Here is a 19,146-nt window from a genome sequence, read left to right on the forward strand (position 1 = left end):
TCAACAATCTCATATTCAGAATACTTATTGCTGTTTTATTTCTTCAGCGGGGGTATATGATGTAACAAATTTATACGCACAGCATTATTCTGTTGGAATAATTGCAGTCAAATGAAGCAATATCAATGACATCATTCTGAATTCTTAAATGCTGTAAAAACAACACAGAGCAGTAATGTTTTAAATTAACAGTCATGAGCTAAAAGAAACGTGTTTAGAAAACTGAAAAATGTTTTCCACATAAATATTTTAAGGAAAGGTTTGTTATGGTCACGCGAAAAATAATATGATAATCACTTCCTCTTCGATTAAAAGGGAATACTGTGAATTGATTAAGCATAAAATAGCTACACTAGATGTGTGACCGAAATTGATAAACATTCAACGAAAAATATGTAAGGTAATTATGGACGAAAAGCATGAAAAGCACATATCCGCTGTCTCAGTTGTTTATGTATTGTATAAAGTCTTTACTCCTCCACAGGAAACTCAGAAGAGATCTCAATATTCATCAGAAAATGAATTGCACTATCATCGTATGTTTTGTCGCCGTCTTGGTAAGCTACCTTTTAAAACTTTTATTTATTGCTACGCATATTTATTATTTAATTTTTATTAGTATGTATAATATTTAGCAACAGTAATTCCGTAGTATTTTTAGAAGATTTCTAGGATTAAATTGCTCTGTAGTATATTTATAGCGACTTGCTTTTTTCGTGACTACTTAAATAATCACCGAGGTTTAGGTAATTATTACTTCAGACAAAAAAATTGAAATAAGCCCAATTTAGAAAACCCAAAATAAACAATATTTTGCTGTGAATTCAATTTCGGTTTACCACCTTAGAGATAACAGTCATTAACTAGTAATAAATTTAAAGTATATGATCGTATTGTAATCGCTAGTCTTAGAATAAGAGGCCAAATTTTCTTACACTTGGTGTAATAACAGTTTTTTTTAGTGCAGATAAACTAAGTTATTCTATATTTAGACACTCGTAAGCAGCTGCAGAAAGCGTTGTATAACTATTTCTTTCTTGTGGGAAATCTTTACTACTATATAATATACGACTTTTTTTTTAATTTACTCTCTAGAAAGTGTCACATAATTATTGACAAAAACCTACAGTACCCAATTAAGATATTGGAAATACTTTTGAAAACGCATACTTTTGAAATGTTCGAAAAGTAATTTCGTTTTTTCCCAACAGAGGGTTTAATTGTATTTTTCACAACCAGCTCAAACTTAAGCCGCATATACATTATATATTTAGACAGTTGTTATGGCAAAGCTTGTTTGTGAAAAAGTTCGATTGATTCTACGCAGTAGTTTTTGGCTGGTGTCCTTCCAAATATGGAAAGAGAAAATCAGCATTTTTGGCATATTTTACTTTTTTACCACCGAAAGGGTAAAAATGCTGTTCAAGATAGGAAAACATTATCCGATGTTGTATGCAGAAGATGTGTTCACAGAACGTCAGGGCCAAAACTGGTTTGCAAAATTTTGATCCAGCAATTTTGATCTTGAAATCAGAGACCTGATGGAGAGCTTATGAACAAGAGAAACAGTAGCATTCTGGTGACTCCGAGGAAATAAAAAAATTTTGGAATTATAGAATGATAACAAAAGGGAAGCCGTTTCATAGAAAACATGCCCAGACACTTCAGGGCTTGAAGACTGAACTTGAAGAAGAATTCAAGATATCTGATCTCTCGAAGCTGAGCTGTCCCAGTTTCCTTCTCCTTTTTTTTTAATCGAAGTTGAGAAAATGTTAGTCTATTTATAGATGTAATTATAGGAAGCTGAACCCGACTCATCTGTAAGCAAAATTTCGGTGAAGTGGCTATTCCTGTATTTTATAAGCAATTGCCTGCGGTAGGTAGCAACTTTATATCGTATATGATTTCCATGTTCGATAGCGCTAATCAGTATGAGCAACGTTTCGTTCTTATGAAAAGGAACAACAGGTAGCAACTTTATATCGTATATGATTTCCATGTTCGATAGCGCTAATCAGTATGAGCAACGTTTCGTTCTTATGAAAAGGAACAACAGGTAGCAACTTTATATCGTATATGATTTCCATGTTCGATAGCGCTAATCAGTATGAGCAACGTTTCGTTCTTATGAAAAGGAACAAGAATTCAGTGATATCCTAGCTAAAAGACATTCGTCTGACCCCTATTCTAAAACTTGCTAGCGCCAACAGTATGGCTTCAGTTATCTGAAAACTAGTTGCAGAAAAATGATGTCAGGTGTCGGGAAAGAAACCATAGATATCCAATTGTTGCCAGTATTTACTTATGTTCCTTCCATTCTTTTAAGAAATAGAGTTATAGGGTTCCAGCCTTTTCTCTTACAGCTAAGTATATGGAACTCGAAAATTGGTAAGCGAATAATCACCTTAGCTCAGGAAACAGAAATGTAAACTCAAGAAGAGTTAATTACCCTTTATTTCTCAAAATAAGACTTTGCAGTTGGCTCCTGTCTTAGAGCGTATAGAAAAGCTTCCACCTGGGCTTGAACTTAAGATTACTAAGAAATCAACTAATGCTTAACTAAAACAATATAGCCGAATCTATCAAAATTCTAAAGAGTTGACCCCTAAATGTTAACTAATCTCTTAGAGAGAGTGTATCCAAAAGGAAAACGCGCTCTAGTCAGAAACTCTGGCTCTCTAACGAAGTCAGTGGAACTTCGACTTAAGTACCTCTCTTCCTCATTTGCAATAATCGCGATTCTAGAATCACACTCTGGCAGGAAATTGTAAGCTCAATTAGGAGAGACGGGAAAGTAGCTTTAAATAAAGGTAACTGTTAAAAACTTCGGATAAACCTTACAGAGTATTAGGTAAAATTTTATGTTTTTATTTACTTTTGAAATGCCTCTTTAAGTACAGTAATAGCATTGTCTCTTTTTTCTCTAATCTATCGTACATTGATGACTATTTGGCTCATGTGAGATACTGGGTTGGACAGGTCTGCTCAATAATGTGTTCGTCCTCTTCCATTGTTCTTGCGTCCAAAAGTTAAAAATCTTTCATCACTGTAATTGAAGCCTAGCGTCGAAATATCAGTCTAAAGTCTATATCTACGGTTTCTATTAAAGTGTGCCGATTTTAATTCACCACACTTCAAAAGCAATCATAATAGTTCTCGTTCGAAATTCTTCTACTCTTTTAGTCGAGTTTGGAGTTTTATAATTTCCACGTTCACCATTGTATCGCATGCTGTTGCATGTGGTTTCGGCACGTGCAGATTTTCTCACTGATAATCGAAGTAACCGAATCACCAATGGGCACCTATGATCCTGACATTTTAAGCATCGCTCAGTTCTCCACGTATATCCACTTTTATAACTTTTGCTGGCATTCATTTATGCCGAAAACTCACATCTTTTTTGAAGAGCATGCATTAGTAACATGTCTGCGAACCTACCTTCTTTTCGGGAATTATGCTGTGTTTAATGGCAACAAAGTGTTAAACAAACGTAAGTTTAATAAGACAGTCGCTAGTGTTTCTTGGAAATTAACAGCTTAACAGCTCTTAGAAATTAAGAGCTTCGATATTAACAGCTTGGAAATTAACTGTTTGAAAATTAACAGCCAACAGCAAAAACTTTTTAAATAATAATAACCTCGGATATGCATTTGTTTCTGGATTTTGCATTTTGCTTCTGGACTTAACTTTAATAACGCTAATAGTGCTTAGATATTCGGTACTAAACGTTTATAGAATAATAACATTAGTTGTACATTGTTAAATGTTTTCCAAGTTCTTAATGGCCTGTACCATGTAGACATATCTTTAAATTTAGCCAAAATTTATCGCAAGAATTTCCATTGATCTTCGTCTTTAAATAATATTACAAGATTATTCAGTGAAAAATTGAGACGTAAAGTAGAATTCTTTAATACTGTATCGAGGGAATATAATGCTTCTTAGCCCCAAAAGGACTATTAATCTCGAAACACGACTTTTCATTGATTCACTTTAAATGTTGACCACTGTAAATGATTTGCTTCACTTTTCATTCAAGTCTGCTGATATTCGGCAAAATGTGAGATATTTATCTTTCAAATTTTTGTTATTCATAATCAAACAAAACTATTTAAAGAAATAGATTAGGTTCTTAACAATATTATTGTTTTACATCTTAATCTGATTCATTTAAATAAAAATGCATTTAATTCAGGATATATCGAGTTAAAACCATTAACGATTTTTATATATTTATTTTACACATATTTTTTCACTTTTCAAATACACAGGAGATGTCAACTTGTACAAAAAGGATTGATTTAAAGATATTAACTATGCGGCTAAAAATTGCGCAAATATCCAGAGTCGAATACGTAAGCGCACACATGCGTGTCTGTGAGTTGTGATTGTGTGCAGCGTATATAAGCTCACGAGGGATTCTCGGCGATTTGTGTGCTTGTAATCTTTTAAGACGTTCGACATGTTTCTCGCAATAGTTGGATAAATTTCATAACGTATTTAATAAAAGGTGTGCCCACAAACGTATGGATGCAGGATAGATTAGAAGAGGCCAGTCCAAGCGCAGGTGGCTACAGAGCTCATTGTAACGCCCAGAGTAACCCGCAACATGTGGAAACAGTTTCAGAACACCGGATCCACATCGAGAAGACCTAGCAGTATCTATCAAAATGGACAGCGATGGATCAGAATCGTTATTTGGCGATTTCGGCAAGATGACACCGAAGTGCTACAGCTTCATAGCTCTCACGCGAGCTGTATGCTGCCACTGTAAGTTTAGTTTCACGGTTTACAGCTGCCTGAAGATTAGGTTTATGCCCTCAGTTATTGCATGGGGCTGTTAGAAGACCCAATGTTTCACGTCCTTTTCACTGCAGTACACAAGAGAGTTCGTTAGCATTGACAACATGCGCCTTGAACCAGACTTCAGCGGAATGTCATGCATTTTAGAGATGAGTCGAGGGTCAGCCTGAACATTGATTCTCGGCATAGTTGTAAGTGAAAACAAGCTGGAGCACGATATCCCTCTCCCTCACCAAGAAAAAGGTGAAGATAGTGAAGATGTAATGGTTTGGGCAAGGATTGCGTTGGAGAGAGACGAACATACCTGCATGTGTTCGACAACTACCTGGTTGCTGTGATTTGTAAAGAGAAGACCTCAGAGCCCTATATTCAGCTTTTCAGGGGCGCAGTTTGCACTGGGTACTGTAAATGGAAGACAACACTCGTCTACATAGGGTTCAGCTGGTCGACGATTTTCTGGAAAGTGAGTATATTCGCCGCATGCATTGGCGAGCCACATCTCTTGACCTTAAATCAATAGAGCATGTCTGGAATGCTCTTTGGAAATCAATGTCATCTCTCCATCCTCCCCTTCGAGAACCCTCCCAGAGTGGGAAACTGCCTTTTAGCAAGAATGGGGCCAAATGTCGCATGAACTCTTCAATTGCCTCCTCTCCGATATACTCTCGCGTTGCGCAACCTTTATGACTGTGAGAGGGGACCATACCCATCTTAGACTAATTTTTAATTTCGACACTAAAAGATGGATTTTGGATATCTTTGCACTATGAGAATAACTGATAAATCATGCGTATAATAAAATGACTTTTGAATGGTACATCTCCTTCGTTGTTATAAATGTGCATTCATACCAAAGTTCATTAAAATCTGCCCTTTAGTTTTTCAAAAATTCGATATAATGTGCAAATTCTGTTAATTTTTTACACGAGTTTATAACATTACTTTGTTAGTGTAAATGCATATTTGTCTAGAACCACGTAAAATGTTTCGCTAGTCTTTCTGGGCTTTCTTCACTAATAATCTCAAAACATAAATTCTAGTAAACTTCAAAAGAAATCTTTTGGACAACCATTAAAATATGAAACCTTTCAGAAGCTTTTTTTTTTTTTTTTTTTTTTGTTAACGAAAAGACAATTTATACAAATCTGGTCTCTGGAGCCTCTAGTTAACCGCTTCAATTTTTTTTCCTGCCAAACTTAAGTGAATAGTGACTATCTTGCAATTTTTCTTTGGTTAAAACCTGTCAGTTTTAAGCAGCGGCATAATCCGAATTTTTATGAATAGCTTGCTGAGGAAAACTAAATTTAAAAATAAATCATATTAATGAATGGAAGTTTTAGTAACATATGTTCGAAAGGTGACATATTTACTAAATTAAAGGTCATAATTTAAGTTTGCTTGATTTATATGCATATTTGAAAGCTTAATCAGTAAATAAATTATATTAATCAATTATTATTTTATCTTGCTGCCAGATAAAAGTTGAACATTTACACAGTTAATGTTGATATTGGCAAAATTAGCAGTTTTTTAGCTAATTAGTTAGCTTTATTTACCGTGTTACTAATACCGCTTTTACTAATACTTTTGCTGGTTTTTATACATAGTATACACTTACCGAAACTTTTATTTTTAATCTCAAGAGTACAACAGATGACATTCAACTGAAATAATTTAAGGACTAGTATTAAATATATTTATTAAAATTTCGGAAAGACTGGAATCAGAAGATGGAAATTTATCTGTGTTCAGAAAACTCATGAATTATTATTAGAACTAAGCTTTTTCACGTTTTTCGTGAAAACGCTTAGTTCAAATTAGTTCAATTTCGGGGCAAATTTTGTTTGGATGTGGGAAAAAATGGCTTTTCTATAAATTGTACTTATGCTATTTTATGGGAAAAAACCTGAAAAATGTATATTCCTTTTATACGGCGTTCATAGTAGAGATGAACGATCCGCTCCGGAATCGACTCAAATAAACGATTCTCTTAACTGAAGATATGATCAGTACTCGGGCGAAAACGGAACAGCAGTTCTTTCAGTTCACCGAGAGATGTCGGGAAGCGAGCCAAAAATTTAATTCCTTTTAATGTAAACACTAGCAGTCTTTCCTTTATTAGTTACCGGACCAAATTTTACCTGTCTCTGACCTATTTTTTATGTGTGTATGTATGTATATATGTATATGTGCTTTTGGCTTGCTCGTGCTTCATCTTGTACTTATAAAAAAAAAAAAAAAAAAAAATTAAAGAAACCGACGCATCTCAGCGAAACTGGTCATCCTCTTTTGCAAATGGACAGATTCTTTTTTCTCATCGGGCAGTGTTAGGATCTGTTTAAAGTATGTAGATTATGGGAAGTGATTTCTCGGATTCCTAGCTCTCAGCGCTCCGGCACTATTCGGATTCATGATTGGATCTGATTCCAGTACGGCTATGTATATTAGGTATTAAATATTTTATACAATATTATCGTAATATTTACGTAAAATAATAAATTATATTTTTATTTAGTTACTTATTTTACTAACGTCTTGTAATCAAGAGCCGTGAATTTCTCTTTAAACTTCTTTAGAATCAGTATATATTCATAAACATAATTTTTTCCCATCTAATGTATTTTTTCAAGGTTGTAGAACAAAATATGGATCTCACAGAACAGAAGAACCTCGAATGATATTTGGTATCATTTTTTTCACATGAGATAAAGAAAGAAAAATGCCGGTATTGTCAGCAAGCAATTTCCTGTTCTTCGGAATCTGCCTCCAATTTAAAAATGTATTTTTACACTGCGCGTTGCAGTAGCAGCAAAATATCAATTATAGTTATAAGATTATATTTATTTAGCTAACAGTTAAATTTTGAGTTAAACTTCCTGTTCCATCGTTTCTTAATTTCAACTTACCACTTCCGGCCAGAACGAACTTTTAGAATCACGTTTGAATGCAAATTGAGGAAGAGCGGTATTTAACCGCGAAGTTCTACTGTCTTAGTCAGAGAGAATCAGAGATTCTGACTAGCGTACGTCCGCTTTTTTAGGCTACTCTCTCTTAAGCTATTATTACGCTCGGCCGTACTTTAGGTCCTTAATAGCTTCCCAGTCAACTAGAGTAAAGGGGCCAACTCCATTAGAATCTTGATGGCTTCGGCTATATCTTTTTAGTTCAGAATAATTAAGTTTTAATTCTTAGTTTCCTAACTTCAAGCCCGAGTGTCGGCTTTATTGTAAAACTCCAAGACGGAGTTCTGTTAAATCTTACTTGAATAATAAAGGGTCTTTTAAACCTTTTCAAGTTTCACTTACTGTCTCACGAACTCAACAAATAATGCAATAACATATCTTCTAACAGCACATGGACCCTTCATTTCATATCTTTTTCGTTTCGGCTTGTATCATACAGACAACTGTATATGTGGATCAACAAGAACAATAAATCATTACCTGTTTGAATGTGCAATCACTAAAGACCTCCACTTTCGTCCTTTCACAAGTAAAAATGCCCAAGGATGGTTCAAACAACTACTCAGAAGTAAATCTCTCGGCAAAAAACTTCATAATTTAATGGAATATCTCATAGAAAATTGTGATAATCTAAAGGCAGCATGAATTAAGGCATCACAATTCCACATCAGCATTTTTTCGGCATAATTAGCATCACTTCAAGACAGTCCAACTTCAATCAACAAATATGAAACTTACTTCACACTAACTATAAAATTTCTCAGAGCTTTATCAGAACTTACTTCAGACTAATTATTAACTTCAACAGATAAATAAACTTTAACAGACTTATGAACTGTGCACTATAATGAACAGTGAACTATTTATGAATTATTAACTATTTACCAATTGTGAACTATTATTGCAATTCAACATACCATAAAAATCCTATTTTATTTATTATGTATATAACCAAACTTTTTAAAATTTTTATTGTAATATAAAATTTTAAATAAACGTGGTCCCACTGAGTGAGCAATAAAGCTGAAAGTCTTCATGGCGGCACAGCTGCTCACCCAGTGGTCTCCTGTCTCACGAACTTAAGCGATTATTCGCTTACTAGTTCTTAAGATTCTTCAAATTCAACTGTAACTTAAGGTACACATTAGAGAATCTTACATAGTAATAAAATGATGTAATCTTTAACAAAAGTGAACTTAGTTTTCATTATTTTTTTAATTTTAGCATTTTTTTATTCTAGAATTTTATTGTTGTTCTGTGTAAAAAGATTTTTATAGTGAATTTTGAAAGTACAATAAAAAAAATCAGTCCTAGGAGTGAGCGGTTAGGTTGAGTTGATTCCAGCGATCCCACTTCTTGTTCATTTCTTTCGGCTTCCCCCCCCCCATCTTTGCACACCGCTCTTGATTCATGCCTGTTCCGAACGCATTCATCAACGTCATTGTTAGTGAGCGGTGAATCGTGGAAAAGAATTGATTCACTTCAGTGAGGGAACGGTTCCGATCTGATCCATTAAAGGAGCGGTTTTGCCCATCTGTACTACATAGCATATTTTATAAACATTTATAAATTCCTTTTAAGCATTAAAAAGGAGCCACGCTAAAGTTGTGCGTACATTTTCTACTCTTACTTAAATTAACTAATTTTATGTAATTTATTCTGTTTGTGGAATTAGCAAACGGGTCAATGTCTTTTATTAAAACATGTATATAATTTATAAATAGATTTCGTATTTTATCGCCTTTTTTGCATTTTTATAATTTTATCGATATTTTCATTTGCTTAGTTCCTTGAAGGTCAGTTCTTTATTTATCTTGTGCGAAAATCTCTAGCTTATCTTCATTGTAGCTACCAGAATTTAATTCCTAAAATTAGAAACAGTGGAACACTATAGAATGCCTTTAAGAACGGGAACAAAAATTAGTGAATAAAATAATTGAAAATTAAATAAAGGGATAAAATTATTAATAAACTTAGTTCCTAAGTAAATGAAGAAGTAATATATTATAAGAAATTAATTAAAATCAGTGAATTAGAATAAGTCGAAACAATCAACGAAATACTTAAGCAAAGGAAAGTTAATTAAGCTTGTAATAACGAGGTATGATGCAGAGAATAAACTCTAGATATTTTTTTGTTTGTTTCTAGTTTTTTTTTTTTTTTTTTTTTTTTTTTTTTTTCAAATGGCCAGATTTCTAACGCATAATGAATACCTAACACAGTCAGCCATTCAATTTGTCTAATTTTTAGGTCCAAAAGCGGCTGAATGGAAAAGCTGCTGAAAACTGGTAGTTCCATCCGAGGTTTTAATCCCTCGAACGGGCTGGCTGCATGGGCGTTTCCGTGTTTTTTCACATGTATACGAACCAGGTTTCCTTATAAAGTCCTCCACGAAAGCTTTCCTCCCCTTAGGCAGATAGCCCTCAAGTGTTTTGCCATAGAGAAAATAAGCTAAACCAAGCCAATCATCTAATTACTGCGAACGTTGCACAAGGTACACCGTTAAAGGCTGTGTGATATTACGCCGAAACGACACTTAAATAACCAAGACGTTCATGGGATTCAAACCCTCATGCTGCAGTTCAGACTAGCAGTCACCTTCCGCTGGCCACCATTAGTATGTGTCGTGCAGAAGGATCACTGCATTTTTATTTCGGCTTCTAATCCATTTAAACACAGAGTATAAATTGCGCTGGAACTCATCGGAGCCCAGCTCCGCTACTTCTCAAAGTTTGTGGACTATCCTCCCCCTCAACGTGTTTTACTTGACAGAAAGTTTTACCTGACAGGTCTGAAAGTATTGGACTCTTTGTTTGTCTTCATACTTATACATTTCCTTTAAAACTTCATGCCATGTTATCGCGCTGTTTCTAGCATTTTATCTATTCTTCTTAGTTTAAACCGTTTAAACATTTTTTATTTATATGTAGGAAAGAGAATGATCTTTGTTTCTATTCGTCCCTTAAAATAGCAACATTATATTCAGAGCTTAAATTCAGCCGGAATCTTATTGAGCTATTTTTTTAGCATTTGTGTGAAATCATAATTCCAGCCGGAGACCCTAAGAAGATGAGGGTACAGTATTTTATTTTATTTTTTATCTTCTTATTATTAATTTAATAATTTTTAAAATTACTTAACTTTTTACATTTTATTCAATTTTGATTTAATTATTAAATATTATATTGGTCATTTGATTCATTTATTTTTTTTAAATTTTTCCTGACTACCTTTTACAAGGCTCCGGGGCTTCTAATTTTAGAAATTAAGCTCTGCTTAAAGATATTCTGACCAAATAAATATAATCCATAAATACTCCTGATTTGTTCGCATTTTGAGGAGAAGAATTCTCTTCCTTCTTTGCTAAAGTTTTGCCACGCATTTTACTTTTTCCAGGCAAACTGAGTCTTTCATTCTCTATCCTCTATTAAAATCACTTCACTAATTGTTAAGCAAAATGTGTCATTAATATTTTCTGTAAATGCTGATTCAGTTGTAATGCGGAGTCGCGGAGTCTCTCTTATTTAAAGCTTTAGTATATACTAGCTAGAATTTTACTCAGAAAAATTTAGGAGCCTCGAAACAGGACATTGGTTGAATTCAAGTCTTAATCACAGAGAAATATTTTTTGCCTCAATAGATACTAATCTCAGACTGAAACTGTTTAACTCATAATTTCCAACTTTAAAAAAAAGAAAAAAAAAAGAAAAAAAAAAAAAAACTTTCTTTAGCATTACAAACAACTATTAAGTACCCAGTTCGCTTGCATTCCGTAATTTGCATATATGTGATGTTTTTATCTTATAATTACTGCATATGACAGTCAGTGTTCATCATTTTATAGTAATTCGTGTTTTCAGAGGACGATCAAAATCTAAACATTGGTTGCATTCAGCTCTTTAAAAACCCACTGATTCATTTTCAATCATTTCAATCATGTTTTTTTTTCTTTAAAAATGTCTTTAAGGAGTTTAATTTTATTAAATTTAAAATTTCCTTGAAAAAAAGAACATGCTTTATTATCATACGGAACTCTTAAAAAAGGTCAGAAGTAAGAATAAATATCTTTAAAATTAACCGGCTTTACGTAAACATTTTTAAAATTAAATGCACATTATAATGCAAACTTCGAAGAGGAAAAACTCCCCTTTGTGTGAAAATAAATGCATAATGCCGAAAATGTAATAATAAATCGCGCCAGATTTAATGCTAATGAACGAACTCTTCTACCTGATGCTCAGGCAGATAGGGAGAATTCTGACTACTGTTTCACATTGTGGGAAGACAGAAGTGAAAGGTTTTTCCTTTTCATTTTGTAAAATGCCATTCTTTTTAATGATGCTGCTCTTTTAAGACAGCTTCATAATCAGAAAATCGGCACGACAGTGAGCAATTCATTTTCTTTTAAATTTCTGATTCTAAATAAAACCAGGGATGAACGAAAAGCCGTTTATTTAAATTAATTACTGAGGTTTTACTGTAAGACCGAGTTACATTAATAATTCTTTTTCAGTTTCATACATAATTATGCGCCGCGTGTATCGTATGGCCTAAGATCATGCCTCTGGTTTCGAATAAAGATTTTAATTAAGAAAATTGCTTAGTCTTCAATTTATTCCCTTTGTTTTATAATTTCTATTTTCTCTCTTTTTTTTCTTTTCTCTGTTTTCTTTCTTTTTTTTTTTTTTTTTTTTTTTTTTTTTTAATAAAGTTTGGGACCAAGATAGCTGTATGTATTTAACTGCAATGAAAAGAAGATCAGTTGTTGTTTAAAGTGAGGGGATGTAACCACTGCAACTGCTCAGAATAATTCATTTTTGAATAAATCAGATTTCTTGTTTGGTTTCACAAAGTGCACTGAGACAATGTAAAGCAAAGTAATTCAGTGTAAGCACAGTCAATGAAACAGGATTCAAAAATATCATCAAACTCCAATTTTGTCAATTTATAATTAAAAGTTATTAACAATCAAGGCCGAGAGGTAAGTTTTGAAGCGAATACATAGCAAACCTTTTGAGAAATGCTACGCACTTCGAAAACTTGAAAGCTGATGTAACAATTATTATCAACGTTGCCTAGTATAAGTTAAAATTTCATGTAAAAGCAATACTAAATGTAAGGAAAATAAATTTTCTAAGGATTCCAAATAAGCAAAAAGAGCATCATATTGATGAAATGCAAAGTAAGATTTTGCTTTTCGTGCATTCGATGAAATTAACAACATTATGTAATATTTTGTGAACAAAATGGTAATTAAAAACTTCTTGTTAAACTCATAAAATGTTATATATACATATTTTCTAAAGTATCTTCCAAGGTTCATTCTTTATTAACTGTATGTCCTTTGCAGGTGATTGGCATCGTAGATTGTCAAGAAAAATGTGGTGATGAAGAATGTACTGCAGACCAATGCTGCGTAGGATTACTGAAAAAGAGATGTAAACCTCTTCTGAAAGAAGGAAAGAAACATTCTTTTATGCAATAATTTATAGTAACATCTGAACTTAACATATGCAATAGATTATGTTATAGCACATGACATTTATAGAATGTGTTACGACTTTTACAACAGAAATAAGAAATATTTTATAAGATTTTCATTGGTATTATCCTGGGATAGATCTGACGCAGTTCCTGAAATTTTAAAATAGAACAATATATAAACCTACATTCATGTCATAATGATGAAAATAACAGATTTCATTGTGCTTTAAAATATGATTATCTCTTATCTATCGGTTTAATTTTATCAAAATTCGCATAAATATTATATCAGTATTGTCAAATATACATCTCTTATACAGCGATTTAATTTTATCAATGCTCACATCAATATTAATTTGCTTGTTTAACTGACAGATTTCTACCATACACAGTTAATAATTTGAACCCATTTACTGAAGTCTGCTTTATACTATTCCTTTTTTACAAAAGATCTACGTTACCACCTTTTTTGATAATCGAAAGAAATTCGAAGAAATTTTTACTGTCCTAGAAGCAGGTATGTTCTTTCTTCTTCCAGCATGTATTCGTAGTGTAAATGGTAACATATTCACCGCGTCTTCGAAAGGTGTAGTTTTGAGTCTCGGTGAAGGCATTATATATTTTTAGTGTGTCCTCCTTCAAAAAAACCTAATGAATATAAAAAGTGGTGGTGAAAACGAACATACGTAACTAGTTTGTTAATGCAATTATCACTGAAAGATATACTTTTCTTTCGTACGAAGAAGTACAGATTAGACAAGTGTATTACAGTAAGCAGTCAAACGTGCATGTCATATTCCCAGCCTTTTTTTAGTACTGAGCCTGGATTTTCGACATTCATACTAGCAGACACAAATATTGTAGTTACTAACAGATACAAACGCCAGTGAGATGTTAAAATATTGATTAAATATTAAAATATTGTAATATATGTTAAAATATTAAAGTAATCACCACTCCCATACGTTCATCTCTTTATCTTCCGCTATCGAATAACCAATAAATGAGCGAAGCTTCTCGAAAGTTATCTCCATATACACATGTAGAATCGATTTGAAGTCACTATTTTCACTTCGTCTTATTACAAACACAGACTGTTTTGAAGCGCATTCAAGCATATTTTTAATTTTTTGAAATTGTCATAGAGTAATGATAGGCCAAAAATGATACGCCAAAACTCATAGTAATAGTATACCTAAGCACCCATACTCGATTCACAGATTTGGTGTCATCTCACAGTGAATGTTCGTAGCGATAGTACTGGGATATCTAAGCGATTCTGCAGTAGTTATCTGGAGGTTTGATTTCTTTGTGAAGTTTAATTCTATAGCTAATTAATGTTCACTTATAAAGCAATAATTCAAATAATAAACTGTAAAAAAATTACGACATATTAAAAGTGTTTTATCTACTGAAAGACTCTATATAATAATTTGTGAAGCATATGCGGAGGAAACTTAAGTTCCTCTTGCTGCATATTAGCGTAAGAACCCTTGTCTTCAGGAAAAGTGCTCGGGTATTAGATAAAACTACAGGCATTTTAAACAGCAGCAGCATTTGTAATAAGCCATTATGCTGCCTTGGGGAAGCTTTAAAATGATGAAAATTGAGTGTCTAATATCGTGTAAATGGCCTACATTTTAAAAAAAGTATAGAAAAGAGGGAGTACCCCTACTTGTAGGCGGTACCATAGATTTTTGAAGATAAAGGCAAAGCTTCTTCTATTAACAGGAAACTTACGTATTGATTCGTATGCATGGAAAAGGAAGGCAACGTGTGCATCTTGTTGGAAGAAAATAAAATGCTCTCATTCAATATTCAAGAGATTCAAGGAAAAATACAGAAAAGTATTCAGGCACATCTCCTTTGAAAGATTCATTTAAACTTTATTCCGCGACTGCTAGAGAAGGTGTTTAAATGATTTTGAATTGTTCAGTGGAAACAAAAACTTATCGAAGTGCATGTAGAAGTATACGAGTTACCAGAAAATGCACTATTAATTTATAATTATACTCCTGCTGCCCTAACTGTGAAGTTTTGACCTGAAATTTGGGGAGATATTGTTCTGGCAATCTCCCACCCTCTTCCACAACCACAAAGTCTCGAGAGGACTTTCGGCTCATTTTCAGTACCACTTACGCTTATAAAATCTATACACTTATAAACATTCCTGCTCTCTTCTGAATTCTAACCCGATCCCATCGGTGCAGGAGCCACTCTCCCTAACCATTATACCAGAAGCGGGAAATAGCTTTTAACAACAACAACAAAAAAAAAAAAAATTCTGGTTAACAGAAGTCTTCATAGATTTGACATCTCATAACAGACTAAAAGTTGTGTTTTAAACCATCGGAACTAGCCTTCCGGAGTTTGGCTGCATACAAGATGAACTCAATATCTTGTCCGAGAAAACAAAATTATCAACTACTGTCTTTCTCATCTACACATTCGCCTGCAATTATGAATAGTTGAACCTAAAATAAGAAAACTTTGCAAAAACGCCAACCACAGGTGTTTCGTTAAGTGTTTTATATTTTTATGTTATGTCTTAATTTAGGCCCTACAGCACACTATACTTGCATAACAGTAAAATTAAATTGTAATTGTATTTTAGGAAGAGTAATAAAGATTTTCAATAACAAGTAACGAAAGAATATGTAGTTTAATTGAACTGCATGTAATATTTAACTTGCAGGAATGGAATTTATTATAACAACTATAATCAATGATACTCACAGCAATAAAATAAAATATCTGTTCTTACGTAAGTCGGCGCTTCTACGTATGGATACGCTCTAACAATATGACGTTGAGGATTAAATGAGATGTAATTGATTAATTCCACTTCTGCATTATTTTTGCAAAATCACGAATAAAATTTTCGAATTTAACATTTGTCAAAAACATAAATTTTTTCAAATCTTTTTAAAACTGATTACTTGATTTAGGTGTAAAGAGAAATATATGCGAAATAAAGAAATCTTCGATAGTTAATTACAGCTTGTCACTTATCCAAAATGTTCATTTTGGCTCTAAATATTATCGCACATATCTTTTCAGCTAGTGAAATGAAAAAGGTTTGTGAATGAGCTATCATTGAAGCCTTATTAATATTCATCTCGGGACTTTAATGCCAATCCACTTTTCCCTAATGCCTTTTAAAATCTAATGTCTTAGCTTTTCCCCTTCTCATTATTAATTTTCTCCGATTGATGACACTATGACCGTTTTTCCTTTGCTCTGCCACTAGTTTTCTATAAATATGGTAATGATATCTCACATGCGTGCAAAATGGAATAATGAAATTTAAGGTAGAACATCTTCGAAATTAATAGAAATATGTTCTAAATCTAAGCTAGCCTAAGACAACTTCTTTGCCAAATTCTTAAATGAGTACGAATTGTATCTGATGTTTGTAAACTCTAAGACGGCGTTTTTTAAACTTTTTGACAAGTGGAACCTTTTTAAGCTCCACTTTTTTCGTGCAATTCCTCGTGTAATAAAATTAAAATTATTTATTAGAATATTTATTTGCTTCGAATAATATTTCAAAATAAAGTCAAATTCAAATAATTCTTAACGTAAAAACGTATTTAGATATGATTTAAATTTTAATGAGTGCTTTCTGTTATCGCATTTATACATAGTTTATATTTGGTTTTATGAATGAATGTTAAATTCTGATATCGGGTTCGGTATCCATTCTGTTAAGGTATTTACTTTTTGTCGACGCATAATTTGAGAACTCCGATTCGCACATATTGCTAGTTGCAAACGATAAAAGTGCCAACGATTCCGCTACATTTTCATTATTTTAATTCCAACAATGAATGAGATGCCATTTTAATAAGAGTTTCGTATTCTTCTGTTGACATGCTTGAAAGTTTTGCATTGACAATAAATAGGTTTCTAATCCCCAAAGAATTTTGATATTTAATCTTTTATTCATTTGAAAAATAATGATATAAAGCCTTCATTTAAACCTTACAGGTGTTGAATAATTTCTTCAAAAGATATTCCTTGTATTTCAATACCTTCTTCTGAAAAGTTCTGTATTGTTGAAAAGCAATCATAAGTCGTTCGCGCTCAGTCAGATTGTGCAAAATTACATCTTTTGCTTAAAAGGAAGAAACTTTTCGTGAGTTCGCTTTCTAGCCTAAAAATAGTAACATGCTTAAGATAAATCTTTCTCTGAACTGCGTCATTTCAAAACTAACCGATTTCATATGATTCTTTCATAATATTCAAGATGAGTATATTTACATGAGGCAAAAAGTCCTTTTTAGCCGATAATACTATTAATTTTTTTAAATCAAAAGCATAATTGACCAATTGAGATATTATAGAACTATAAATACACCACAGACTTCCTGCTTGCCTCTGTGCTGCAAACATCAATGCCCGCAGCTTCTAAAATTTCCGCATTTGTAATATGCATTCGATTTTAAATCGAATAAAAAATTACACTAATATTTCTGTAAACACATTTTTATTAACTGAATAGCGTAGTTTCATATTTAGATTACGAGTGTTCAGATTTCGAATGACTCAACTATGGCCTTGTGTATATAATTAAACTAATAAAAGTTTAAAAAAATTACAAAAATCCCATTTCTATTATACACACTTAAGAACTTCTGTGATACACCTAAGATACTGTGCATAATTTTACTGCTCGTTTTTAGAATTTTATCACTTGCTTTTAAAACATAACTCTAGAAAGAGTAGCACAGTGTAAGTTCATTGATTTTTATACAAATGTCGCTTAAATAGGGAACTGTAAACAGTCAGTTTCTATTAAACAGTCTGTTTTTCCTTTCCAAAGAAAAGCACGCACCTCGTTCTTTACCCTAAAAATACGGTTAATATTTTTCCGCGTGATAACCATCTGACATCGGTATGCAAAAGGAGAGATGCTTCTTCAGTTTCCATATCCTCACATAGTATTTTCAATAAATGATTCATTAATGGTTGAGATTTTATGAAGTTTATCATTTTGAAAACTTTATAAAGAACAATTTTATAGACGGGAACATTTTTTGTGCAGCAAGTGCCTGCCTATCAATCTAAATCTCGGATAGATTGAGTTACCGTATCATTCGAAAGTGGAATCTTAGCAATTTCTTTAGCATATTTGTCATCTAACTTACATTTTATCCTCTCCATAGCCAGGGGCGTATCTAGAGGGGGGCAAGGGGGCATCTGCCCTGGGCGCAGAATCCAAGGGGCGCCAAATTGATGTTACGACATTTTAGAATTAAATGTTTTCCATCCTTGGCAACCAGTAAGGGGAGCGAAATCTTCAGTTGTCCCTGGGCGCTGAAAACCCTAGCTACGACTCTGTCCATAGCAGAAGGTGAAATAAGATTTTCTGCAGTTGAGTACGCTCATTACGTTAAGCTATGTGAATAGCTTGTGGAGGTTATTTCGAGGCCGGAAGAGGAAGAGTGAGTAAACTCCTTCGCCGGGAGTCGTACCACGGACCTCTCAATTACACGCTGAGCGTGCAGACCACCACACTACGAAGGCATGCCATGAAGGCGGGAGAAATACCTTATAAGCTGACTAAATATGAAGCCTCAGTTGCTTTTCTTTTATCGTTTTTGTGCTTTGGACCATAAAACGTTCTCATTTTAAGAGTTCGTCCCCTTTTTCAATAACTTTCTCTGTCTTTAACGTCGTCATGAAGCGATTTCATTTTAGCCCTATCCACTGAGCTGTTTGGGAGAAATTTGCCGCATATAACACACTGACAATTTTCAGTATTATTCATGAATCCTAAAAACATCTAACTTTCATCGTACTGTCTAAGCTTTTAGTAACAGATCTGGCTTGATTATTTGCAGAAGCGATAATTCGTATAACTTCTTCTGAGATAATTATACCTTGTGAGTTT

The 19,146-nt window shown here is 33.2% G+C and overlaps 1 protein-coding gene across 1 annotated transcript; it reads left to right on the top strand.

The window, feature by feature from the left end:
- Nucleotides 1-286: 286 nt before the first annotated feature.
- LOC146999096 (uncharacterized) lies at nt 287-13,360 on the top strand. The gene is made up of 2 exons (XM_085810629.1): nt 287-557; nt 13,117-13,360. The coding sequence occupies exons 1-2, from the start codon at nt 420-422 to the stop codon at nt 13,249-13,251; spliced, it is 273 nt and encodes a 90-aa protein (XP_085666755.1). The 5' UTR covers nt 287-419; the 3' UTR covers nt 13,252-13,360.
- Nucleotides 13,361-19,146: the final 5,786 nt, after the last annotated feature.

Source organism: Stegodyphus dumicola, chromosome 1 (assembly GCF_044657685.1).
Source record: "Stegodyphus dumicola isolate Sdum_Otavi_A_Nest chromosome 1, ASM4465768v1".
Classification (NCBI taxonomy): Eukaryota; Metazoa; Arthropoda; class Arachnida; order Araneae; family Eresidae; genus Stegodyphus; species Stegodyphus dumicola.

Coding starts and splice junctions, on each gene's coding strand:
- LOC146999096 (XM_085810629.1), top strand. CDS start 420: ATGAAAAGCACATATCCGCTGTCTCAGTTGTTTATGTATTGTATAAAG. Junction 558..13,116: donor TATGTTTTGTCGCCGTCTTG/GTAAGCTACCTT, acceptor TGTCCTTTGCAG/GTGATTGGCATCGTAGATTG.